The 26,935-nt window shown below is 35.5% G+C and overlaps 1 protein-coding gene across 3 annotated transcripts; it reads right to left on the bottom strand.

Annotated features, from left to right (window-relative positions):
• Positions 1-10,790: 10,790 nt before the first annotated feature.
• LOC105043333 (probable protein S-acyltransferase 12) lies at positions 10,791-26,529 on the bottom strand. Of its 3 annotated transcripts, none has more exons than XR_831674.4 (9): positions 26,108-26,529; positions 22,403-22,655; positions 17,754-17,845; positions 15,997-16,123; positions 15,828-15,913; positions 15,547-15,612; positions 15,340-15,462; positions 14,938-15,002; positions 10,791-13,466 (listed from the first exon to the last, which is right to left on the bottom strand). XR_831674.4 is itself a non-coding variant. In XM_010920843.4 (8 exons), exons 1-7 carry the CDS (start codon positions 26,312-26,314, stop codon positions 15,346-15,348), a joined length of 948 nt encoding a protein of 315 aa, XP_010919145.3. In that variant the 5' UTR covers positions 26,315-26,529; the 3' UTR covers positions 14,575-15,002; positions 15,340-15,345. The 3 variants fall into 3 exon arrangements, 1 of the variants encoding a protein (XP_010919145.3); XR_831673.4 differs by lacking the exon at positions 10,791-13,466 and adding an exon at positions 14,575-14,845; XM_010920843.4 differs by lacking the exon at positions 10,791-13,466 and having other exon boundaries at positions 14,575-15,002.
• Positions 26,530-26,935: the final 406 nt, after the last annotated feature.

Raw genomic sequence — 26,935 nt, 5'->3', positions numbered from 1 at the left:
AGATGATTTTCCAATGAGAGTAATGCATGTAATCCTTTGACCTAAGATCACCATAGTACCTTGTGTATATAGATTCTTACTTTGGTTTATTCTCTAGCATGCCACTTTGAGATGTGCATGAGATATTTTGGGTATGGTGAAGTATGCATGGAGGTTGTGAGTGGTCAACAAAGAATCGATCACTCCTTGTAGGAGGAAAGAACATCCTATATGATCTCATAGGATGATGACTCTGAGAGTCTCTGACCAGAGCAAAGATAAATAGTAGAAAAGATTTCTACTGGTTCATCAATCGAGATCATCATTGGATCGAGATACATATGGATATGTATTTAGGCTTGATATGATTTCATGTCCATAGTTTGTCTCGGATGTTGTGTGATCGAAGGATTGAATTGCACAGTAACTCATCACGGAAGGACAATTTTGATATTTTCATCAAATTATAAATCTTTTAGGTAGTCAAGACACGTTGCTAGACATCAATCTTGATTTGTGGATTCGTCAGAATTAAAAGAGTTTAATTCGAGAATCAATTAGGAAGAGTCCTAGTTGATCGGGACTCTTGAGCTGACCTAATCTAATCAGATTATAGTTACGTCGAGAGTCTTAGTCTATTGCTGGCTAGATTTGGAACCCAATAGGTCACATAAAATAGAGATTTGATCTTAGTCCAATCTATTTAGATTTATTATAAATTAATGAGTTAATTAAATTACTAGCACATGAATTAACCCAAATTTCCAATTGGGTTCAGTACAAAGATGTTTGTGCTAACCTTTGACTTGTTGTCTTGACCTAATATGATTGGGTTTGAACCTATATTTAAACAGGTGGCTTATCTGATTTTTATGGAAGAGTTTCATAAGAAATCAAACTCTTCCATGCCAAATGCCACACACAAAATAATTGTCACGCCCATTTATTTTTGGCGTTAAGAGAAGAAGTCCTTCTCACTTACTCCTCTTAATTTTCTTACCTTATGCGTTTCTTTTCTCCTCGTGTCATATGATGACTCTTGAGAATTATAGGCACAGATGAGAAGGAAGAGTCCTTCTCTGGGAAGGAACTCTATGCCACAAAATAAATGGGACGCCCCTTCATATATGTGTTGAATTATGGAAGAGTCCATCTTATTTTGGACTCTTGGTTTCATGCCTATTCCATTGTCCCACACGCCATCAGATGGCGTCTTAAATTTTTTACACAGTGGAGGAGTCCTTCTGCTGGTAAAACTCCTCTTATTCCATGCCTTGCTTCTTTGAATTCCATGCAAAAAATTATATCAATGTGTAATGGATAAGGGACACCAAGAGTTGGCGTCTCATGGTAGCACCCCTTCTTTCCTATAAAAAGGGGGCACTACATTAGGTTTCACATCCTAATTTGGACTGAGTTTAGGTGTGAGAATGAGAGAAAAAGACAAGAAAAAGTCTGAAAAAAAGATAAGAAAAAGAGAGAGAAAAATGGAAAGGAAGGGAAGAGAAAATGAAAAGCATATGATGCTTGTCCTAAAATCAGATTGTTCATATGTTGAACATTTAATCTGATTTTGTGTAGTGTTTAATCTGATTTTGTGTAGTGTGTAATTATAAGAAAAGATTTCTATAGTGGTCCTAATAGAGGTCTCGAAGGCATACAAGTGGTGGTGCAATCTATTTTTGCGAAGGACGATCGGCAGCATACTTGTGAAGAAGGTTGCAGCACTACATCGAATTGGTAAGGGCCTTGATCAGTTCCGTGTGGATCACCATTGGAGGACTTCTACTTTGGAGTCTCGTGGAGATCTTAAAATTATCAGATGATTATTTTCATGTTGGTATGTGGCTTCTGATCTCTTCTTATTATACATCTTTATGTTATTTGATTGTAATCATCAAGGTGTTCTTAGGACATTTGTGTTATGGTAGTTATGTTTAATTGTTAAACTTGTTTTTAATTGTTGAATACATATAAAAATTTTTGAAATTTATATTCCGCTGCGTTACCAGAATCCAACAGTGGCATCAGAGCCGTCTTTGATTGATTCAATCAAATATCATGTTATTATTGTGATATGGATTAGATCTAGTTCATATTATGTCAAATCAGATTCTTTTTTATGTTTAATTGATATTCTTGATGCATTTTTGTTAATGATAAAATATTATCAATCCATGATCGAACTTGGATATGAAATTTTAAGATTTTTAGACTTGTGTGATAAGTTTAAGTTAGATCCTATGATCTAATTATTGATGAAATTGTAAATCCAGTGTATGTGATGTGCGAAGCCTTGGAATGATATGTTGGATGTACATTACCAAGACTTAAAATTTTTTTACATACGATGCATTCACCAAAGATCCAAGGGCCGACCACCATGTTATTGGGCACTTTCCATTATGGATTTTCTATTTTGTTTGATGCCTTAGGTATGTGTGGAGCTAAAAAAATTTGATCATGGAAAGGATGCATCAGACATGGATTAAGATTTTTGCCGATGGTTTTGATTTAACTATAATTCATTAATCTAATGTGATTAGAATTTATGATTGTAGATTAAATCAAATTCATAATTCTAATTTGATTAGAAGTTATGTTTATTTTAGGTTGATCAAATTGTTATTTATCTAGTTTGATTAGGATTTGAGTTATGGTTGATCGAATCTATGCTAACCTAATTGGATTAGAGTTGACCTAAGAATTGATCAACCCAACTCAAATAGGATGACAAATGATTGACTTAAAATTATAAATTGGATCAAGTATTGAATCCAAATTAAAAATCCTAGATGGACCTTATGCTCGAATATTTAAACATCTCCATTGACATGTTTATGAATGATATTACAATTAAGATAACATGAGAAGTTAATTATCATATTTTATAATTATTATAAAATACATGTTGAGTGGTTATGGACTATGATACATCCATATGATAGATATATGCATGAATGCTTTCATATTAGCTGATTATATAAATGCATCTGCAAGAGTTGCAATAGGAGCTGGGTGTCTCTGATACATTGTATTATCAGCTGAAATTTTTTTTTGTATATTTTTAACTGTTGATTAAGATTTTGACATATTAATATAAAATTATAGAAAAAAATTATTTGAGAATAAATAGAAATTATTTTTTTCTATTTTCAGATAAAGATTGAACATTCATGGAATTTTTTATGGAGATGAAGACTGGACTACCAGTCATTTATAGAGCAAAGATGCATTAAGATTGACCATACGATGGTTCAATTTAAAATATACTTTTGGTTAGACCCATAAACCATCCTGTGGCTCAGATGAGTTTTCAAAAGTTCATAACCATTAGATTTTTTTATATGCTGGTAGTTAGAATTAAAATTGTATATGATACATTTATATATATATATGTTTTGGATGTGCATGAGACCTAAGTCCTTTTTTAAATTATATTAAGTTATAATGACAAAGTGTTAAGAACACTACCTATGCCTTCCTTTATGCTAAGCCAGTATTATGTTAAAAACCATAGTAGGCTTATTGTGCTATCCACAAAGCTTGCTGTGGAGACTGATTTGATGCTATCTTGGTGCATAATGAAGCTAATATTATTTAGCTCATAGTAAGTCAATAGAGTATGTCAAAAACTGTAGTGAGTTTATTATACTATTCACAATACTTGCTATAGAGATTACTGTGATGTTGACTTAGTGATGCTTATGGCATATTTTGATAGTACTGTCTTGTTGTGCTATCCACAAGGATAGTATTATTCAGATATGACCATATAGGATTGAAGGATATGACTTAACTAAAATACTATAGTTTGTTGTGCTATCTATAAGACATAAATATTTTAGAGGCAAAAGTTATGTTAAGAGTTGTATGAGATGCAATTGGTAAAAAGTTACCTACCCTTGAACTCATAGGAGCTTATTATACTATCCACAAGACTTTTTATAAGGAGTTGGGATCTCAATCCCACTAAGAAACTAAATGATATGTTTCTTCGTTTTCATACTTGAGGGCTATGAAATTCGTTAAAATAGTGGAAGACATATTTAGATAAAAACCTCGTCTAAATTGTGCAAGTCATCATGAGTAGTCTTTTCATGTTCTTATATACATATCTGCATCTTCACTATCACTGTATGGTATATTTTTTAAATTGACTGAAATTCATAGAATGGTTAAAGAACCTGATAATAGTTCTCATATAAGAGATAGTCTCCTATTCTCCTTATTCCAATTTAATCGGAGAAGATACTATAAAGAAGGAAAAACCACATATGAGATATGGTGGGGTGATAGTATGACTGTCAAATGTATTCTAATTAACTTAATTATGCGATTAAGTCTTTATCAAGGATAGTGAGTTAAGCCAGAGTTTGATCCTACTAACTCTCCCAAAATTCCTTCTTTAGTATCACCTAGAAGAAAAAGGTGAAGATTGTCTTTACTATGGGTATCTATTATCATTACAGTAATGATAAGCATTAAAAATAAATTGGAAGAATTATCTTGCAAATGTGAAGCAGTAGCAGGATGCAAAAATTGCATCTACTAATGGTTTGTATATGATACAAACTAATTTATCATTGAGTGTTTCAGCTTCAAAATTTTGGGTATGAGATATCTCATATAGGTTCTGCTTATACAAAGTATTACTGGACCTATAAAGCTGAAGAGAGGTGACTATATGCTTTTGGCACTGATGGATAGTCTATTTATGCTAAGGCTGTAAGAACCTATGTAACATTCTAGTAAGGTTTAGAAACTAATAGATCATTGTTATATACCTAAATTTATCAGAAACATTATTTCAATTTTTTTGTTATTGTAATATGATTTTGAAATTAATGTAAAGAGTAAAAATTACTCTTCTTCTGATAAATTTTATCGCTATGGATTTATGATAATAGTCTTATATTTCTGTCACTCAATGATATTGTTCTTCATATTGATAAGAACAAAAAAAAAATATGTGATGGTCACATATCTCTAGCACTGCCAACTTGGCCATTTTTGTGAGTTAAAGTTAAACAAGTAATACAAAAAAAAAATTTTGTCTGTATGATTTTGAATCATATAGAATTTGTAAATCTTATCTCATTGATAAAATGATCAAGATCCCATTTACTAAACATGAGAAAAGACGAGAGCGAGTTATTAGGCCTTGTACATTTTGATGTTCGAAGGTTAATAATATCTCAACCCAAAGATGGACACTTCATATGAGATATAGTATATTCTCTAATCTGCTTCACAAATCTCATTCTGCGGATATGTCCTAGAAATTGCTGCATGTATTTTGAATTAGATACCATCTAAATCTATTACTAGCACTCTATATGAGATATGAAAAAGAAAGAGGCAGGTTGTCTAACTTATATGAAAAGAGTTGATGTACATAAATTTTGTACTAGATCAGATTAGTATAAGTTTATAAATTATCCTAAAAGTAGTATGTGATACTACTTCTACCACCCTACTAGACAAAAAGTGTTTTGTCAGTAGGTATACCACCTTTTGGAAAAAAAATTTTTTTAAGAGGATATTGGGAGGATAATTGAACTTAAGAAGTTCAAGATCTATGAACTATTCCATCATAACCTGTGGAGTGTTCACAAGTTGATCCTCGACTAGATGTGTACATAGATGAGGCACAACCATGAAACACACCTCCTTATTGAAGGTCATTCTGAATGTGTAATGTACCACTCAAAATATGGGTTTGTCATTGTGAATGATGATACACCATATATCATTGAGAATGATATTTTCTTGACCTATTCAGAGATAGTCATGAGTAGAGACTCTAACAGATGCATGATATCCGAAATAAACTTCCTGTACATCAACTAAGTATGGACTATGGTTGAAGCACTTATAGGTGTGACCCAACAGATTGCTAACAGAAATGTCAATTCAGATTATTGCTTGCTATAGCCGCACACCATCTAGAGAATTTGTCTCTAGTGGGAGGGCAAATCTATTTATGGATTAAAGCAGGCATTGAGAAATTGGTACTTCTATTTTTGATGAGATAGTCAAAATATTTGACTTTATTGAAATATGAATGAACCAAGTGTGTGCAAGAAGATAAGTGAGAGTCTCACTAACTTCTTGATTTATATATATGGAAGACATACAGCATATTAGGAAGGTAGTCCCAATATTGCACTCGGACAATGATATGCTTATCACAAAAGTTTTCATGAAAAAAATTTGGGTGTAGCATCCAATATACTTGACATCTATAGAGATGATATAAGTGGATGTTAGGCTTGTCCCAATCTAGGTACATAGATTTTATGTTGAAAGAGTTCAACATGAATAGGTGTAAAAGTATTTTCTTACACATATATTCAATGTATCAAGCCTGATATGATTTATGCCTTATATATAATCATTATTTTTCAAACAGATCCATGATAGAATCTTTTGAAAACTGTGAAAAGCATTCTCAAAGTACTTGAGAAGTACTAGAGGAGCAGTGAATTGGAAGAGTTCCAAATAACAAACTGTGTTTGACTCAGTTAAATGTTGTTGGTAAAAATTGCTAAGAAAAGTCATCTGATGAAAAGGCTCATCACTGAATTGGGTGTAGTCTCACTAGAAACCCACACATATCCTAAGGTACTTTCACCTCAATTAAGATTTGATCGTAAAATGAGTTCATATAAAGAACAGCATAATGGATCAGTTCACTAAGTCTTAACACGGCAGGAGTGTATTCGCCACCTTGATTGCATGGGCATCAGGTATAGGAGCGATTGGCTATAGTGCAAGTGGAAGATTGAAAGAATAGTGCCCTACAAGCCAATCGCATGGGTGATGCGAAGGAACTTTTCTGTGATATCTTTCTACTTATTTGCATGACATTAGTTATATTACTCATAAGGTATTGTGTTTTATCATTTGCTGCATCATATTTTTATGATTATGATAAACCCTATAGATTAGAGCAATGATTTTAGGACCATGATAAGATTATGCCAGTGAGACCTAAAAACTTGATAGTCCTAATCTAAAATATTTTCAGTCGTTGGATCATCGAGTCAGAGATCGATGATACCGGTAAGACTGGTACATCTTATGTATGCTCGATGAAAAAGATGGTCGATCTCACAATCACTTGTATGGTGACACTAATATAAGATGTAGGTGCTCATTAGAAAATGAGTTCACTGAACTGATCCATAGAAAAAATATCTGATGGAGCCTTACAGTATGTCGACAGATGATTCTCCAATAGGAGTGGTGCATGTGATCCTTTGATCTGAGATCACCATGGTACCTTGTATGTATAGATTCTTACTTTGGTTTATTTTTTAACATGTTACTTTGAGATATGTATGGGATATTCTAGATATGGTGAAGTATGCATGGAGATTGTGAGTGGTCAATAAGAAATCGGTCACTCCTTGTAGGAGAAGAGAACATCCTATGTGATCTCATAAGATGATGACTCTGAGAGTCTCTAGCCAGAGCAGGGATGAATAGTAAAAAAGATTTCTACTGGTTCATCAGTCAAGTCATCATCATTAGATCGAGATACATATAGATAGGTATTTGGGCTTGACATGATTTCATGCTCATAGCCTATCTGGGATGTTGTGTGATCGAAAGATTGAATTGCACGGTAACTCACCACGGAAGGATAATTTTGGTATTTCTATCAAATTTTAAATCTTTCAGATAGTCATGATATATTGTTGACGTCAATCTTGACTTGTAGACTCGTCAGAATTAAAAGAGTTTAATTCAAAAATCAATTAAGAAGAGTCCTAGTTGATTGGAACTCTTAAGCTGACCTAATCTAATCGGATTATGGTTATGTCGAGAGTTTTAATCTACTGCTGGTCAAATTTAGAATCCAATAAATCACACACAATAGGGATTTGGTCTTGATCTAATCTATTTGGATTTATTATAAATCCAATGGGTAAATTAAATTGCTAGCACATTAATTAACTCAAGTTTTCAATTGGGTTCAGTGCAAAAGTGTTTGTGCTAATCCTTGACTTGTTGCCTTGACCTAATGTGATTGGGTTTGAACCTATATTTAAATAGATGGCTTATTTGATTTTTATGAAAGAGTTTCATAAGAAATCAATCTTCTCTACGCCAAATGTCATGCACAAAATAATTGTCACGCCCATTTATTTTTGGCATTAAGAAGAGAAGTCCTTCTCACTTACTCCTCTTAATTTCTTTACCTTATTTCCACACATTTCTTTTCTCCTCATGTCATGTGATGACTCTTGGGAATAATAAGCACAGATGAGAAGGAAGAATCCTTCTCTGGGAAGGAACTCCACGCCACACAATAAATGAGACGCCCCTTCATATATGCGTTGAATTATGGAAGAGTCCATCTTATTTTGGACTCTTGGTTTCATGCCTATTCCATCGTCCCACGCACCATCAGATGGTGTCTTAAATTTTTTACGTAGATGAGAAGTCCTTCTGCTGGTAAAACTCTTCTTATTCCACACCTTGTTTCTTTGAATTCCATGCAAAAAATTATATCAACATGTAATGGATAAGGGACGCCAAGAGTTGGCGTCCCATGGTAGTGCCCCTTCTTTCCTATAAAAAAGGGACGCTACATTAGGTTTCACGTCTCAATTTGGGCTGAGTTTAGGTGTGAGAATGAGAGAAAAAGATAAAAAAAAGTTTGAAAAAAAGACAGAAAAAATGGAGAAAAAAAAATGGAAAGGAAGGAAAGAAAAAATGGAAAGCATATGATGCTTGTCCTAAAATCAGATTGTTCATGTGTTGAACATTTAATCTGATTTTGTGTGGTGTGTAATTGTAAGAAAAGATTCCTATAGTGGTCCTAGTGGAGGTCTCAAAGATATACAAGTTGTGGTGCAATCTATTCTTGCGAAGGACGATCGGCAGCATACTTGCGAAGAAGGCTGCAACACTACGTCGAATTGAGAAGAGCCCTGATCAGTCCTATGTAGATCATCGTTGGAGGGCTTCTACTTTGGAGTCTTATGGAGATCTCAAAATTATTGGATGATCATCTTCATATTGGTATATGGCTTCTGATCTTTTTTATTATACATGCTTATGTTATTTAATTGTAATCATCAAGGTGTTCTTAGAACTTTTGTGTTTGGGTAGTTATATTTAATTATTAAATATATATAAAATTTTTTGAAATTTATATTCCACTGTATTATCGGAATCCAACAGATATTTTAATTCATGAATTCGGAATGAGTTATAGTTTGGAAAACTTGAAAAGGGTGAAGAAAAATAAGAGAGAGAGGGAATCACTCTCTCACCTTTTGTTGGGTTAAAATTTTTTACGTCTCCTAGTAGTAACTTTAAGCCAAAGGGATGAACGGCATCAGTGAGGCAAACCTTATCCAATCAAAAAGTAAAGTCGTTTGGTGGGATTACGGGATAACTACTGGTATAATTCCGGGACTAACAACCAAACATGTCGAAGGTGCCCAACCTAATTAACCTTTTCCTTCTTGTTTTTGTTTTATTTTTTTATCTTTTTTATTTTTTTTTTTAAAGGAAAAGGCCAGAACAACTTGAAGAATCTTGCATAATCACATTACAAAACGTAGAATCAAACTCAATTTGAAACATATAAATCTGAGTTTAGACTATTCGGCAGGTCATTTTTCCAGACTGGTGGCGTTGTATTTGGTGGAGGTCTTCCAACTTGACTACATAAGTTGATTGCTTAATATAGAGCTCTTTTTTTTTTTTTTTCAAAACAATGACACTATTGGGTCCACAATTGGGCAACAACTAGCAAGTTCTCCCTAGGATCACCGTGCAAGAGAATAAATAAATATGCCAATGAAACAGACTTGGGTTCCTAAGTCAAAATCAAGCAATAGACGACAAAGAATAAAAAGAAAAAAAATGACTGGTATTTACTATGTTCACGAACCTCTAGGCTTTTTAGCATATGAACTTAGATAAAATTTCTATAGTCAGACTGACTATGTAAAAAATTATGGTCGGACCATCATCGTCTGTTACGTGCATATTGGGACATCCATAAAAGATTAAGGGATGGTTATGTGATGTTTGTTTAAACTGTTCAAATATTTTTAGGATTTATCCATTCATCTTTTCTTAGTATTTCAATATGCGCGTGACCATCCATTTTTTGATGGATATTTTCAAAGCATATCCGACCATAATTTCTTTCATGATTGGTCTGATTATGAAAATTTTATCCTTTGAACTTTAAACAAAGCTGTCAGTACGGTGCAAAATCTCCATCTTTCATCCCTCCGGATCAAATTGTAGGATATAGCCCATCTAGAATATTGTATTTTACAATATCAAATTGTTTCCTAAAGTTATTTGTCAATTTATTGTCAAACTTATTGCAGACTTGGAAAGATATCACTGGATTTGAATATAGTAAATCAAATAATTGATTATTTTAGATATTCGTCTTCTAAGATTATGATTATCTTAAAAAAAATTTTAAATCATTTCTCAGAGGATGGAAGTGAACATATTGATCTTTCTCACTACGTCGGACAAAACTCAGTTATGCTAACTATATATTGCCATATACAATAAAATAATTTGATCATAATAACCCTCATTATATATGTAACTTTTCTTCATTAACAAACTTGGTGGAGTTTTCTGTCTCCCTTTCTCATTAAAAAAGGACTGTAAATAACCATGTTGCTAAACCTCATGTCCTAAAGGAAAGAAGCCTAATCATAGACGATTTACTTCATCATTCTATATATGCAATCAAATGAAGCTCCATAACATAAAAAGAGGTTCTTATTCGAAATTTGTGTAAGCACTATGCTAAGTGATTCCTCAATCAGTAATTCTTTTGTTCTATTATCAATAATCATCAAACAATGCGAGCACAGACACCATTAGCTAATTTTCCATCATCAACAAATATTTGATGGAGAACCATATATATATATATAATTACCCTTCATGCAATCTGACTTTCTAATATACCAGTGTAAAAAGCGTGTAATGCCATGCTCCCGCCCGGCCCCCCCACCCCCGCTCGCCGGCCTCCCACCTCAGACCGTAGCGGCGAAGTCGGCGAACCACACCATGACGGGGGTGCCGCACAAGACGAGGCCCACCGGAACCATCCACAGCTGCTCGTTGTTGGGGTGATACACGAGAGCCCACCGCGCCAATAGCAAGCCTCCAAGAGCGCTAACGAGGACCAGGCACGTCAGAGACAACGCCGAGATCTTCTCCACCGGAGGGGCCTTCTCTTGCTCCATCTCATCCATAGGGGGGATTCCTGTAATTTTTTTTCACCTATGTGAGGTTCCCTTCTCGTTTGTGCCGGAGATTAGAGTCGTCATTTCGGGCTTATCGATTGGATGTTATGTGCACGGTCTATGAAGGCGGCAGAGGTGAGGAGGAGCAGGAGTTTGCACCCGCTTATCTAATGACCAAAGACTAAATCTATCGTGCGTAGCTAGAATATTGAGATAATATGATGGCATACTGACGTAGGGGATCACGTTAGCTACTGTTTTATTTCTATGCTCCAACATTTCAAGAAAGAAGAAGCTAATTGATGAGATTTAGATGTTTCAGCCATATAGGTCATGCTTGTAGATTTGTCTCTCCATCAAGAATAGGGGAAAAAGAAAATGCTTTAGGTGTTTGTCCAAGTACATTAGGAGGTGACGATTTGAGATGACCCTTTGCTTGTTGGTTTCTACAAATGATGTCATTAATTAGCTACGAGTAGACCCTTTTTTTTTTTTTTTGATAAGAATGCTGGGAGCCCCTTGGGAAACTTTGTTTATGCGATGGAAGGAATTGGCACGTCAGAGGCATTGGTTAGGATAATGTGTTGCAGTTTCGTGCCAAAATACGAGACATAAGAGGTCAGGACGGGAAGCTAAGATAGGAAGTCCAAGTAGAAATATACATGGGAGTCATATGTGGGTCCAACAGTAGGCCAAAAACTTTGATCAAAGAATCTTTATATATATATTTTTTTTGGTAAATAAAGAATCTTTGTATTGGAGGGAGAACGCAAGGCTGCATTCAGCTGGAGAAAAGAAAAGGACGTGGAGCCAGAGTTCATGACAAGTCTTGCATTTAATTTTTGTTTTTAAAAATGCGTTATATTAGTTATTAATTGGATGATAAAGACTGCAATTTAGAAAAAAGTCTGGACATTTATGTCAATCTACTACCATTAGAAAGAGAGGGCTGGTATTAAAGTCATGTTTGATCTCTCGCAAGGAGAATGGGAGAGACTCATCCATATCTAAACTATGCAAGTTCAAAATTTTGGGATTTACATCCTACGAAAGTCAACCTTTGATTTTGTTTCCTCCCTTTTCTTCGGTAAAGATTTCAGGTTATAAAAGGAGTGACAACATCTGAACCATTTTGTGATGCAACTTGAGAGGTGGATCTATGTTTAAGGCACCATTGACTTCATATTTTTGGGCACATCTAAATGGGATCATATCGATTAATTCATCAAATTCTGCGATAATGAATTATTCTCTGTAGATGTAATTAGTGAGTTTATAATATATGGAACTCCCGCAACTCTTAATATTTGTTCCCAACATGATTATTAATTGTTAGAGGGCTACTGTACCTTACACAACAAGTGGACGAGTTATTGCTTGCAATCAAATCATCCTTCTATGTTCCAGCTTGCACGCAGATGATTGGTTCCATCTTTGTGCAGACAAACATGAATCATCTCATTTTCATCGCACATATTTATACAATGCAATTAAGAGCAACACGAGAAGTCAAAATTATCCACGTAACTTTGCGCATTTGTGGCACAGATGCCAGCACAAGGCTTTTCTAAACATCCACCAGCCAACAAAGAACTACAGTTAGGCTGATTTTGATTTAAAATAAAACGTCACATCTTTTATTATTATTTTGAAAATATCTAACTGGTTTTGGTTTAAAATAAAACGTCAAATCTTTTATTATTTTGAAAATATCTACTACCGGAAACTGTTAAAGGTTAAGATAGAGGAATCAAATATTGAAAGGCCAAATAGAACCAACAACTATCTCAAACCAGAGGACATGGATTGCATCTTTCGTCTTCTTCCTCCATTTTATAACTCCTTCCTCTCTGTCTTCTTCATGCGGAGGTGCAGATACTATGCAAATTGAACCACGACGAACTCAAGCTATTGGCGCTTCCGAATCCTTCCACGATGCCGTGGATCCTCACTACCGTTCCAACTACATTATTTCAAATAAAGAGATGGATGCAGACGTGAAAGTTACCTATTATTTCTTTTTTTTTCTTCTTACTATGTTTTGTGAGCAGATTCTTATGGCTCAACAGTCAGATTTCGACTTCTCCAACCTTGCACCAAAGAAGACGATGGCATTTGCACTCTCCTAGCTGTTTCTTTCTTTGCTTTCAGTCTCAATGGTTGTACTTACCGGCATAAATGAAATGGATGCAATCCCAAGCCCTATTCGATGAAACTGGACGAGAAATATACTTTCTGCAGCAGAGAAGAAAATCTGAGGTAGAGTGCGGTAGCCGATTGTGCGACGTAGAATAATTAATAATAAGATTAAAAAAATATTTTCTCTCTTTAGAACAAAAAATAGTATTATTATTTCTTGATGTCTTATATGACTTTACGTGAGTATGTATGACATCACAAACAATATATATAATTTTTTTTTATCTAATTTATTATTATAGCTTCCTGATATCTTATATGACTTTCTGAACAATATATATGATTTCTTGTGAATATATATGACATCCTGAATAATATATACGAATTCTTATATCTTTATATGATATCCTGTTGGTTATATGATAACCAACAGAATATCATATAAAAATACAGTAAGTCATATATATTGTTCAAGATATCATATATATTGATAGAAAATCATATAAGACATCAAAAAGTCATATATATATTATTCAGGATGTCATATATATTCACATGAAGTCATAAATATTATTCAGAATGTCATACATATTCACAGAAAGTCATATAAGACACAAAAAAATCATATATATTCACTGGAAGTTATATATATTATTCAGAATGTCATATATATTCACAGAAAGTCATATAATATCAGGAAGTTATAATAATCAATAAGATATTATATAAAAATATAAAAAATTATATATATTATTTATGATGCCATATATATTCACAGAAAATCATATAAAGCATCAAGAAAAAGTATATATTATTTTTTCTTTATTCTGCAAAGAGAGAAAATATTTTCATCAAAAAAAATTGAAAAAAAAAATAAACAGTATTAAATACCTATCACATTATTAATTGCACTACGATATCCAATGTGATTGGACAGTATGCATTTTCTGCATCAAAAAGTGATGCACAAAATTTCTCATCCAAGGATATCTAAATTGTCTGAAGAAGGCTTTTTTCAGTAGCAAACTGTAAGAGGGGGCTACTCTCTAAACTTGAATGGAGGTCATATAGTGCTGCACGACGCTATGAGCAATAGGTTGTTCATTTGTCCAATGCACATTATTAACCTTACCGACAATTTATCCTAATCTCTTTGCCATAGGATTTTATTTCTTCACCATGGGTCTATTTGAAGCATTTGATCTAGTAACTTGCAAAGTCCAAATGTATAATGATTTATGTTAAGAACATAATATACAATTCCAATCAAATGAATCATAAACAATTTCGTAAAAAAGATGTATTTCAACAAATGCATGCTAAAATCTTTTCTTTATGACAACTATCTACCCCCAGCAATTTAGTTCAGAATCACAAACCCAAATTTAAGAAGGTAAACCAGGTTCAGGGCCAAGATGCGAACTTTGCCCCTGGCAGTTCCTTAAAGAACCTTGCTTTGCAGCCGTTCCATGGACCTTGTGGGGGACAAATAGCACTTACTCTTTTTAACTTCATGCATAATGTAGAATCTCATGGAGCAATAGAATCCAAGAAAGCAGTGAGTTACCTTCAAACCAATCACTAATAATCTGACGACCATAGAAGCCAGTTCTTGTCTTCTTTGAAACATGTCTGCAACAGTTAAGAAATCAGCCATTTGATAGTTTATAAAATTCTTGCTGAACACCTTTTTTTTCTTTTTGGTAAGAGATGAGCACTTCTTTTATTTATGAGCAACTTATGAAAGATAAATGACAACCACCGTCCAAGATAATGATGAAATCCAAGAATGACTTTTTGAAAATCGATGAGGTTAGTCATTCTCTCACTTGTTAGGTACAGGTGATTTTGTCACAAACAAGATTGATAAAATTAATTCACAATATGAAAACTCTACATAAGCTAACCAGCTACACAATGAACAGCTAGTTAATGACAAGTTCAGGCAGGGGTGAAATGTTAGATCTACCATTCTTTACGTTTCAACATCTGAACGGGTTGGGAAATCTAGGCCTTGAAGCGCAGGCATCTTTTCTAAATCCTCTTGCGAGTACAACGGAAGAAACCAGAGTGACTTTTTAGTGCCAAAAACCTATAATAACATAATATCAGAAGGGAAAATAAGAAGCAAACAGAATGTCTGGAAATAATAAATGCCCTAGCCAAATGGCATCACCTGTTCAAAATTTCTCCTCTTTCCTAAGTCATACTTCCATACAGCTGCTTTCTTCTTCTCGTGAACCTAAAATGGGTAGCATAATCATACAGGCAAATTGACCCTTGCATAATTTTATATGTAAGTTCTACATATAAATGCATTTTTTTTTTTCAGGAGAACATCGAGAGTACTACAAATCTGGTATACATCTATAGCCTTAAGTTGTAACAAACATAAAAATATGATATGACAAATAGAAAAAAATAAAATAAATGGAGTTCAAAATGGTTATATATTACCTCTATTGTAGTCGTATTGCTTAAAACAAGAGATGTGTGCAAGACCACAAAACAAAGGAGGCTCAGTGCAAAAGCTAGATTAAGAACTGCATCAAAGAACAACCTTTTAGAACTACCTCACTACAGAAACTTTATAGATATAGTGATAAATGTTTGGGCAAAGGCTTACCAAAAGCAAGAAATGTGACAGCAAGCTTGCCGGGTGAGCTATTATGATTCCTTGCATCACCAAAGAACTTGATAAAACGTGGAAGTAATGCAAGAGTATCTAAAACCGTCTCAAGGAAAGTATAGAGCTAAGCAACAAAAAAAGAAAGTAAATAAATTGTTAGGTCTAATGCAATATCAAATAACAAAGAAAGCACTGAAACCATTTCCATAGCAACAGACTATATAATTAGTAACAGTATAGTTAGACACTTAGAATGCTTAGCATTGGTTCAGTCCTTTACAATCTTCTTGGCATGCTTGCTGAAGTGAATTATGGCACCATGAGAAACATAGCAATTAAAGATACCCTCTCTGAAGTTCAAAATACAATGGATCTAGCATTGCTTTCTCAATCGCTGACACCTCGAGCTTTGCTTTTTTAATGGTTAGCACCAGCTAGCATGATCTTACTATTTTTTCCACACCCATGATGAGGATTATTAATAAATGGGTCCTTCTGGTTGTAAATGTTGGCCATAAAATACTTGTCTAAAATGAAAGAGTTAGATGACGCTTGCATTCATTTGTTTTATCCTTAATGAGTGAAGGAAATTCAAAAATGTCCAACAAATGCATTTCATCTCTATGGCTCGTCTTAACCAATTCCAACTTTTTATACTTCCTTAATCCATTAAGAAACAAAAGAAGCCAGTTTTAAATGCAGTAATCCTTAAGAAACAAGAAGCAGTAGATCTATTTACACAATTTACAGTTTATCATAGCCCTCATCTCCAGTAGCTATGGATAATACATAAGGATGCAGGTAGCACATCGAATACACAACTTCATATATCTGAATTTTCGAGTGTCATCAAACCAATAATAGTTCATATGCTGACTACATGATAGAAAAAACACTAACAATCATGAACCTCCTTGGTGAAGTCTGCAACCTTGTATGGAGCACCAGGAACGGAGGCAACATACAACAACGAAAATGAAAATTGCCGTGTGCTTTTCAGAAATTTCAGCAAGCAATAACGCCCTCTTGGGATGTGACCTAGTCCTAAGTTACTATATTGTAGTTGTGGGTGAGTTATTTGCTGTCCTTAATTTCAAAACATGTATTTTCAACAGAAACATGCAATAACATTGGACTGGCCCTTGATAATAATATATCTAATACTAGAATAGTAAAAAGCACACAGGAAACAAGTGTATACAGTATCTAAGTGTCAGCGGCAGATGTAATAGAAGATTTAGGAGTAAATACATTGAAAAATATATACCAATAGAATGAAACAGCAGATGCAGAAACATGTAAAAATGTTTTGTAGGTTCAAAACAAGAATGCAGTAGTGGACATTCAATCTACCTATGCTACACTATCACTTATTTCATCCCATTTTGTACACGTGCAACATTTTTTTCAAGAACCATCTCGCACCTTGGTTGTTCTGGTCAGTTGTTCCATGCTGAGCTATTGTAGTGAAAAATCTCTATTCATATTCAGCAAAATTTGGATTGGTTTACCAAACAAAAGATACCATATACTTACCTAGACACCTGGCAAGGTTACCAAAGTGTCCGGGTATCTTCAAGTGCCTGACACTTGAACTTACAAAACTCCTGACAGAGGAACACTTACAGTAGAAACAGTATTGGTTTAGGCAATTAAAAGATGCAAGCTACATATCTCAACTACAACTTGTCAACCAGAATCTTACGAACAAATTAACTTGACAGGCATTTCACCTCAAAGAATTCTAAACATACCAGGAAAAGAAGAAAACACTTGTAGTTGCGTACTCCAACACAGTTGACAACCCATACACAATGATGATCCATCTTCAGGACGCATCTTTGACCTGCAAAAAATCAAGCATATGTGATGAAATTTGAACCAAAAACTATGGTAGCTTACATTGAACAATAGGTATCAACTTAATACTGCAAAAGATAACATAGCCAAAAAACAAAATGTTGAGGGCAAATCTACATCTTCTAAAGAATAATAATTGTATTATTAACTTCATAATTTGTTATGACAGACTGAGCCAACTCATTCCATGCACCAGATGCATGCCAGGGCTTGGCCGATGCATGACAATGGAGGTTGCCCAGCTAACTTAATAGCCAGGCTCATGCTCCCCATAACAGCCCACACCAAGCCATGCCAGTTTGATATGCTTGGCAAGGACAAGTATGAACTAGCACCAAGCCAAAAGTAATTTAATACCTATTTTTTTCTTCTCTAATTCCAACAAAAATTAGAAGGGTGGTGTTATTTAATACAGAATTTTGCAATACTAAATTGAAGGGAGACATATTAGCAGAACATAAATTTTTATGTTCATACAACATTAATACAGAACAGAGGAATACAAAGATTTGTATTGAATAGTATGATGATATTGTTTCTAGGTTCTCTTTTGATAATATTCAAATCAAATACAACTGTTTTCCTTCATTCTAAATGAGGTGTACGTTAGTAGTGTTGTATTGTGACATCTTAGTATTCATGATATAATAAATTAATTCCTAAGAATGATTTCTCTGTTTTTCATAATATTATGTGTTTCAGCAACGATTGCCACATATTCTAATAAGCCCATGTCATTTTCTGCTGCTACACAATATCAGGGTGTAATATTGTGCCATATCACCTTAAATAATACAGAGCATAGCAACCAACACGTATACATGTCTTAATTTTGGATGGGGTTCCTATTGTTTTTTGGGAACAAGTAACACCTAAAGCTGAGACTGGTTCAGGATAGAGCTTGGTTAAGACGCTCTCATCAAAAAGGGAATGACAGTGGATGCCAATTGCCCCTTCTGCAGTACCCATAAGGAATCCATCATCACCTGTTTCTTTGATTCGGTGCTATGAGGAGAATATGGGACCAAGTTTCACAAGCACCGAACATCAAGGGCTCCCCATATACTGTGCCTGCTCTTTGGTCAACTTGGTGTCAAAGGAAGACTCAATAGCTAATTGGACTAGCTTGGGACCACATGAAAATTGCAATCTGCTAGGCAATTTGGAAAGAAAGGAACCAACATCTCTTCCTGAAGAAATCCAATCCAGTTTCATCTACACTAAAATACTGTATTCATCTGTTTATTGACTGGTTGCTTTCAAACCACAGAACCTATAATAGTTTTCAATGTATTTCAAGACTTCCACATGGCATCAGAATGTAAAATCTTTTGGTTTATTGGTTGAACAAATTTGGGTCAGTTCCTCTTCCCTTTTAATCAAACCAAAAAAAAAAAAAAAGGAACTGGGTTGGGATGAAATAAAGCCTGTCTAACCAGCTTACTCAAACTATTTTTGCCAAACACCTTTTAACAACCAACTTTATTTCAAGGGGCAAAGGCACAAAATTGCATATTATAAAGTAAAGACATTAATTTTTTGCTTTGAACTCAGAGTAAATTATTTCACACTACAAGGTGATGTAGTTAAGTCAGGAGTAAAGCGGGGGCTAAGAATATTTTGACTTATTCCAAGATTACTGCCTAAGAGTCTTAAAAACATGTTCAGAATAGTTCACGAACCCAAAAAAAAAAAAGAAGACCCAAAACATGTGCATCTCCCCATGCCCATGCATGCAAGTGAAATTGTTCACTTGCTTCGTACGATGCTTTTTGTGTGCCAAGCACTATCACAGGCATGCATCAGCACATAGCACTTAAAACTTTAATTTTAACAGATTCCGGAGATCTTGTGGCTATATTCTGTTACATATCATTACCAATAGATAATAAAGAAACAAAAACAGAAGGGAATCGCCACATTGAGGAATCAAATTTTTTCCCATTTAGATCTAACAATTAGGCACTGCATGTCATGCACCAATCATGTGTTTTCTACTATTCTATGTTTATGTTCTAACATTTGTTGTGAATTTTTAACTATTATACACATCTGGGATCCGTTGTCTCTGTTTCCCTCTTAAATATCAACTTAATTTCTGCAATATTTATTTACAAGATATCACTTTCTTATCTCTTTGACATAAAGATAGAAGCAGAGGACATTATTTTTATATTTGCATTTACACATCAATATTGATGTTTTCTTAATTTACAAAGTGTAATCACTTAATATTAGATGATCTCTCCTGAGAAAGGTTGTAAGGTATGATTAAAGAACATCTTGGCATCTAATCCAAGCAACGCCCTGATATGACAGACTTTTAAACAGCCAATAACGGACAGACAATATACACAGTGTTGTTAAGATCTGGATCAAGTTGCAAATCATAGAAGGACTGATATCATATTGGATTGTGAATTGGATCATAGACCATAAAATTTTTCTGATCACTTTCAGAAATTCATGAACATAAAAGAAATGTGAAAATTGGAACATGTGTCAACCATAAAGTGCATGAATGGGGAATAAAAAGCATACATACAACTAGTCTAGTTTTCACCAATTTAGGGCCATACATAGCATCTCCAATGAAACAAAAATTCTGTTTGGTTTGGTTATTCAAGATGTTTATATACTATCTATCTATTTAAGAATCCTTCCATGTAGAATGCCTTACAATAAACAAGGATAATGTTTTAACATATGACTGTAAAAATATAAAAAGTTCTTACTTATAACTTTATGAACTCCAATAACAGACTTGCTAATTTTACTATTTGAGTTTTATCAGTGATAAGTAATTTAAGAGCCATATGGTAAAAAAAAATGGATTAAGACGTGATTTAATAATATAAATACATTATCAAATTGGATCCTGTGATCAAAAGGAATGTATGGTCCACCATATGGATCTAAATCTTGCGAACCTAAAGTGATCCTGATCTGAGGATGGCATTCAGATAGTTTCCGGCTATTTTGATCTGGATTGTAAGATTCAGCTTGTGAATCATAAGAGTTTAAAAACAATGCATACAAGCATGCAAATGAACTCTTCAATGTAGTTGGCATAAGATCCATTTCTCTTAGTTTCTTTTGACAGCAAGTGGACAATACATATTATGTACCATTACTTTTCTCCTCATATTTCTTCAAATGACTTAATGTGTGACTAGGGAAGTACAGTATCTCATTCTTACCTTATTTCTTATGGGGCTAAGAAGACAAAAGTTTTAGCAACTTCATTCAATGGTTATCATTGTGAGAAATCTCTTGAGAGAACACAGGAAGCAACCCCATCCCCCTTTCCCCAACAAAAACCAAAAAGAAAGAATATAAAGATGACTATTTTTTTTCCTTCTTTCCAAAATTTATAGTCTCCATATTCTCTCAATTGGCTTCACGCACCCTCCAACCTCATCTTGGGACTAGCATGCCCCCTTCTTTCTTCTTTTATTTATTCCCTTTCCATCTTATACCCTTCCCTCCACGTTTCTTCTTTTCTTCCTTCATTCATTTCTTGTTCTTCTTCCATTCTACTTTCCTCTTTTTGCCACCGAGAGCAGAATCCTCCAATTTTATCCTACTTTCTTGTTTTTTCTCCTTCTTCACCCTCCATTCCAATCCTAATCCCAACTCCCATAAGACCTGCTGCACATTTAGCTGAGTCTCTTTCTTCTTTCTTCATCTTATCAGAGCTGAAATGCAGGAACAACAGCAGAAAGAGCATTTGTCCTTCTTGTTGGTTGCTCAACTTGAAGATAACTTCCACCTTCTATTTCAAATCTTATCCTACTATCAACTACTTTAGTCCTAAAGCCTTAAAGATTCTACCTTAAAATAGTTTGTCACTACCGAGAAGCCCAGGCCTGCAGTCCAAAAGCCTAGATCTGAAATCTTAAAGCAGATCATTATTTTTCTGATAGAATTCTCTGTTTCTCCTGATTACACTGCTAAACAGCCTGAACTGTTTCTTTTTTTTTTTGGCTGGTGGTACTGGAGTTATGGTTTACCATGTCTTCCACTTACATATTTTAACAGAGTAACTTTGTACTCAACATTATGGAGGTAACATAGGTACCATGCTGCCCAAGTTTGACTACATATTAGCTGGGCCAACACAAAATGTTAATATGTGCATTATGTTAGATAGGATACTTGCATGATCCGCAAGCAAAGAATGGGCACAGACATTTTTGTGCAACCACTATGATGAACTAGTTGGACAAAAAGCAATAATCTATAGACAAGCATGCAGGTGCATGTGTGCATGGATGTAGACTATGCTCAAGAATGTGCATAAATAGATCAACAGGTATTTAGACACAGATATACATAAATACACAAACACAATTGTTATTAATATAAATAAGATAGTGAATTGTAAAACAAGAGATAATTTTGATAAGTGCAGTCTCCTACATAGCATGGAAAAAGAGCTCTCTTTTTTGATGTTCAAGCAGAAGTTTGGGGCAAGAAATTAAGCCTACAAAAATAGATCTATTTGGCAAGCTTCTAACTCCATCACAAATGGCTGACTTACAAACAGAACAGTGATGGCAACGTGGAGGTTTGCTATTGTGACAGCGACTGCAGTAGCCTATAGTTGGTCTTCTTTCCAACCCCTCTGAACTGGACCATGCAGAAGCGCTGGTCTCAGGAGCAACATAATCAGATAATGTCACAGAACTTCCAATTTCTAAGTTCTCTTCTTCAATTGTTGGCCTCCAATTAAGAGGAACAGAACCCGGATCAACAAAAACTACCATAAAATAACTCCATATTAACAAAGCAAGCTGCAGAAAAGAAAGATATCCTTGAAGAATTGAAAAAACATGCTTGAATTTAATAGAGACATTGTTTGTCTAATAATAGCAACTAGAAGATGGATAAAAGATGACTTGAAGCCAAAACAAATTCCATTCAGAAGCAGTAAAATAACAGGAAAAAAAAAAAGATATTCCTTGAAGAATTTCAAAAGCACACTTGAATTTAATATATCCATTGTTTATTTAATAACAGAAACTAGAAGATGGATAAAAGGTGACCTGAAGCCAAAAGAGACAACAATATTTTCATATTCGATTAGAGATCTTTTCCAGTAATTGACTTACGCAAGAACATTCGAGATTGTCTAAGCAAAATGCCTAAAGGAATCGTTTGCAGAAATAAGTTACTAGCGTCCAAAAGCGCAAAAAAAATTCAAAAACTACAAAGGATACAAAGATGGTCCCCTTTAGTTATTTCCCATCATGAACTCCTAATGTAACAAGGACCATCTCCTGTGTTTTTTCTAATGTGTTAATTTCACATCATGAATTCCCAGTGCAACAAGTTGTATCACATGTGTCTGAGGTAAAGTTTCATCACCCAAGGGGTAGTAAAGGGGAATCGGCTGATAGAAAAGTATATGGTCAAATGCATATGAAGTACTGCTACCAAAAAGAAAAACACACATATGAAGTACTGGTTTCTAGTATGGACATATGAAATGGCTGCCCATGGAGGTGTTGTCTTTCATGGTTTGTCATGTGACTGACCAGATTGAGAAAACCAGTTCACAAGGCAATATGTCATCAACTGACAATCATGACCTTCTTAGAAGAAGCAGGTAAAAGTTTTGCTTAAGGACATGTGGAAGCTCTTTTAAAATATCTATCTGATGCAGAAAGGTATGAAAAAAAAGGATTGTGAAGATACAAGGGAATCTAAGATACTCAAATGTGAATATAAGTCAGAACTTCCTGTTTAACTCTGGAATTTAAGGTAATTTGAACAATAAAGATCAGATACAAGGGAATCTACTTTAGTAGATATTTACATGAGGTAAGAATTTAGGCTTCAGACAGAAACTTCCAAAGGTCATGTCCAAGGTAGATGAACAACTTCTCTGGTTGTGTGCGTGCATGTGAGTGTGCAAGAGAAAGAGTAGGAAACTCAACCCCATGTATGGTTTTCAAAACATTGCTTCAAGGCAATGTTTTAATTTTCAAACAATTTATTTCCCAACAGTTATCACCACACATAATATAAAAGGCATTATTTGCACTGGGAAACTTGTTAAATAAATGCAAGCAGCACATAAGCAACATGCTAGAAATGATGGTTTGGGAGTCCATACCATTGGTAATGACATAACTTGGCGGTCTCCAATCTATTGATCAAGTGCGTGAGAAAATAGTTAGCTATCATGGTTTAATTTTAAAGGACAGAATATGCTATAGGATAACATACCTTCTTCAGAATCTTCTTGGAATCTCAAACCTGCACCAATTTCTAAGCATTTCCTTACTAAAAGGGCTTCTAAAATATTATATTCCCCTCATCCTCACTATCCCAAGTTTAGCAACTAAGGGCCCAATCTAATATTTTGCTATGATTAATGCATCAAAATCTATTGAATTTTGATATAGGCATGTTATAAGTTTCGTAGATCATGATAAATAGTGCTTATTTTCAATTTAAATGCCATAACGTAGAACATTAATACAATTGGCAACATCTTCTTTTGCATCCAACTGATCCATAGGAAAGAGCCCATCGAAACCTACAATGTTTTAGTCTCCAAGCAAATTTAGTGGTGTAGATTAAATCAATAGTGCGAACCGACATAGAAGCGAAGAAAGAAACCAGAGAGAAAAAAAAAGAGAAAAAGAGAAGAGGGGGAGGGGGGCGAGGGTGGCCGAAGGAAATGCCAGCGGTGGCCACAAACGGACTGCGGGCACACTCGGAGGGCTGCCAAAGCTTTTGCTTCCTCCGCCAAATCTCAGCTATGAGAGAGAGAGATAGAAAGGGGAAAGGAAAGAAAAGAAGAGAGGGAAAGCTGGTGAAGAGACTGTCGGAGGGCCTTTGGCTCGCCGTCATGGCCGTTGGATGGAAAAATCGCAGCCTATGGCTCCACAGGTGTGAAACAGAGGCAATCGCTCTTGTTTCATGTGAGTTTTTTTTTAAAACCCCGAAATGAAGCTGACAATGGATTTACCGATTTCACTATTTCTTCAATTTTTTTAAAAAAATTCTGAAATAGTGAAACCAGCAATGGATTTGCCGGCTTCACTATTCATCATCATTTTAGAAAAAACACGATGAATAGGGACGGTCACCCTTGTTTCACGGCTGCGGCTCCATCTGCATCTTTTGCACCGTCCGGTGGCCACGATGGCCTTTCCATCGGCTGCACCTTTCTCTGGTACCCTCATTCCTCCCTCTCTCTATATCTCTCGATTAAACACCCTATCAAGCGACACGAAGCCGTTGAAGCCTCTATGGCCTCCCGATAGTCTCGACAGGCCACCACCGGTCCTCTAGCGGTGTCATCCCCTCTTTTCCTCCCTTCTTCCCCCCTCCCTCATCCGGTGTTCTGATTTGGCCGGCCGAACTGCACCACTTTGTAGTTGGTACAGCTTGGAATGTTCTGAACCATCCAATCAAGATGGTTCGGCAAATGCCGCATAAAAGCATACAATCCTCCTCATGGCTTAGTCACAATAATGTGATAAGGAGCCTAAAATTCTACAAAGACCTAGATTGCATGTAAGAAGCCAAGAACTCTAGTTAGGAAACATAAATCTTTTAGCACGACCTCCCATAATGCAACTTTCCTCATCATATACTCATGGGCTCAAGTAACTATCTCCTACACTTGTTGAGGTCCAAAAGTTGAAGTCTTAAGCATGCAACAATAGGCTCATGCTTCTAAGGGAGCCTAATGCAAGATTTGGCCCAACCCTCAAGCCTGAAGCCGAAGCCTGGGCTTGGCTAACAACAAAATAAGCTAGCACAGCTTGTTGACATCCCTACTCATCCATTTTCAGTAAAGATATCAGCACTCTCTACTACGTTCACCTTAATTCATCAATCTAAAATTCCAGCTATAGCCGATACATAAGATTATTTATCCCGCCAATCTTGCGATTTCACCCTAATCTACCCCACCAACAATGGCGCATCCCGTTTCCAACGTACTACATATTTCATCCTATCAAAGAATATATACACATTTTATTTTACCAAACTCATTTTGCTGACGCTTATCATCATGATCAGCTAAAATCGTAGGTTAAATTGTCTACGTGCACCGGTCCAAAGCATTCAAAATTGTTCATTTGTGATCTTTCCAACCTGAAGTAATTTCTTCGACAGCTGCATAACGTTGGGGAAAGCGGAAAAAGCTCGGGCCCGTCACCGTAATGAGAATTAGAACAGAACATATATAACAAGCGATGGATGAGTGAGTGACTTCATGTACCAGGAGATGGAAGACGAGGACGATGGCGAAGGCGAGGACGGAGACAAGGCCACCACGGAAGAGGCGCGGGCCCCAGGCGATGACGATGACGGCGCAGTAGGAGACGGCGATGATCGAGACGACGAGGAGGATCATGAAGTAGCCGATGACCTTTAGGCCAGAGCAGAGGCGGAAGGGGTTGGCGCCACGGCAGCACTCCATGCCCATGGCGGTGGCTTTGGAACTCCCCCTGCTAATGTCCACCTGAAGCCCTAGGCCGTACGCCGGTCGCCGCCCTCCGCCGCCTCGCGCCGGGAAGAGCCGCTTCCAGATCCCCGCTGCCAGCTTCTCTCTAACCAGCTCCCGCGGATCCGCCGTAAAGAATGTGGGGTGGGGTGGGGTGGCGTTGGGTGAGCTCCGAGATCAGCTGGGAGACTGTCGGTCCGTCCGCACCATCTCTCTCTCTTTTCCCATAAACTGAGGTAAACCATTCCGTTTTGCTACTTTGTTATTCCCCAAAATGACCCTCGAATACGTAGAGGTTAAGTCGTTATGACACGCCGACTACATGGAGCGCCGCTCCAATAGGCTGACATCCATAAAATTGGCAAAGCTACTGAATTTATTTCCCAAATTAACCTTTGCAAATCTGGAGCTTCTGCAGAGCATCCAGTTTTTGTTTTCTATTTTTAAAAAAATACCACTTTTTGACAATAACCGAATCCGTCAGAACTCACCAACTTTCTCAATGAATTTATTTTTATTTGCAATGGATCTCTTCATTAGAAAAATGTTGCAATTTTTCTCTTGTTTGATAAGTATATACCAAGATTATTGGGCTGGTAATAT

The sequence above is a fragment of the Elaeis guineensis genome, chromosome 4 (genome assembly GCF_000442705.2).
Source record: "Elaeis guineensis isolate ETL-2024a chromosome 4, EG11, whole genome shotgun sequence".
Classification (NCBI taxonomy): domain Eukaryota; kingdom Viridiplantae; phylum Streptophyta; class Magnoliopsida; order Arecales; family Arecaceae; genus Elaeis; species Elaeis guineensis.
The sequence above is the reverse complement of the archived record's forward strand: the minus strand, read 5'-3'. Positions and strand labels throughout refer to the sequence as shown.

Bases quoted from the DNA above. Each gene is read 5' to 3' on its own strand.
- LOC105043333 (XM_010920843.4), bottom strand. From the start codon at position 26,314: ATGGGCATGGAGTGCTGCCGTGGCGCCAACCCCTTCCGCCTCTGCTCT. The intron at 15,914-15,996 runs GTAAGCCTTTGC...TCTTTGATGCAG, and splicing joins TGTCACATTTCTTGCTTTTG to TTCTTAATCTAGCTTTTGCA. The intron at 15,613-15,827 runs GTAATATATAAC...TACCCATTTTAG, and splicing joins GCAATACGACTACAATAGAG to GTTCACGAGAAGAAGAAAGC.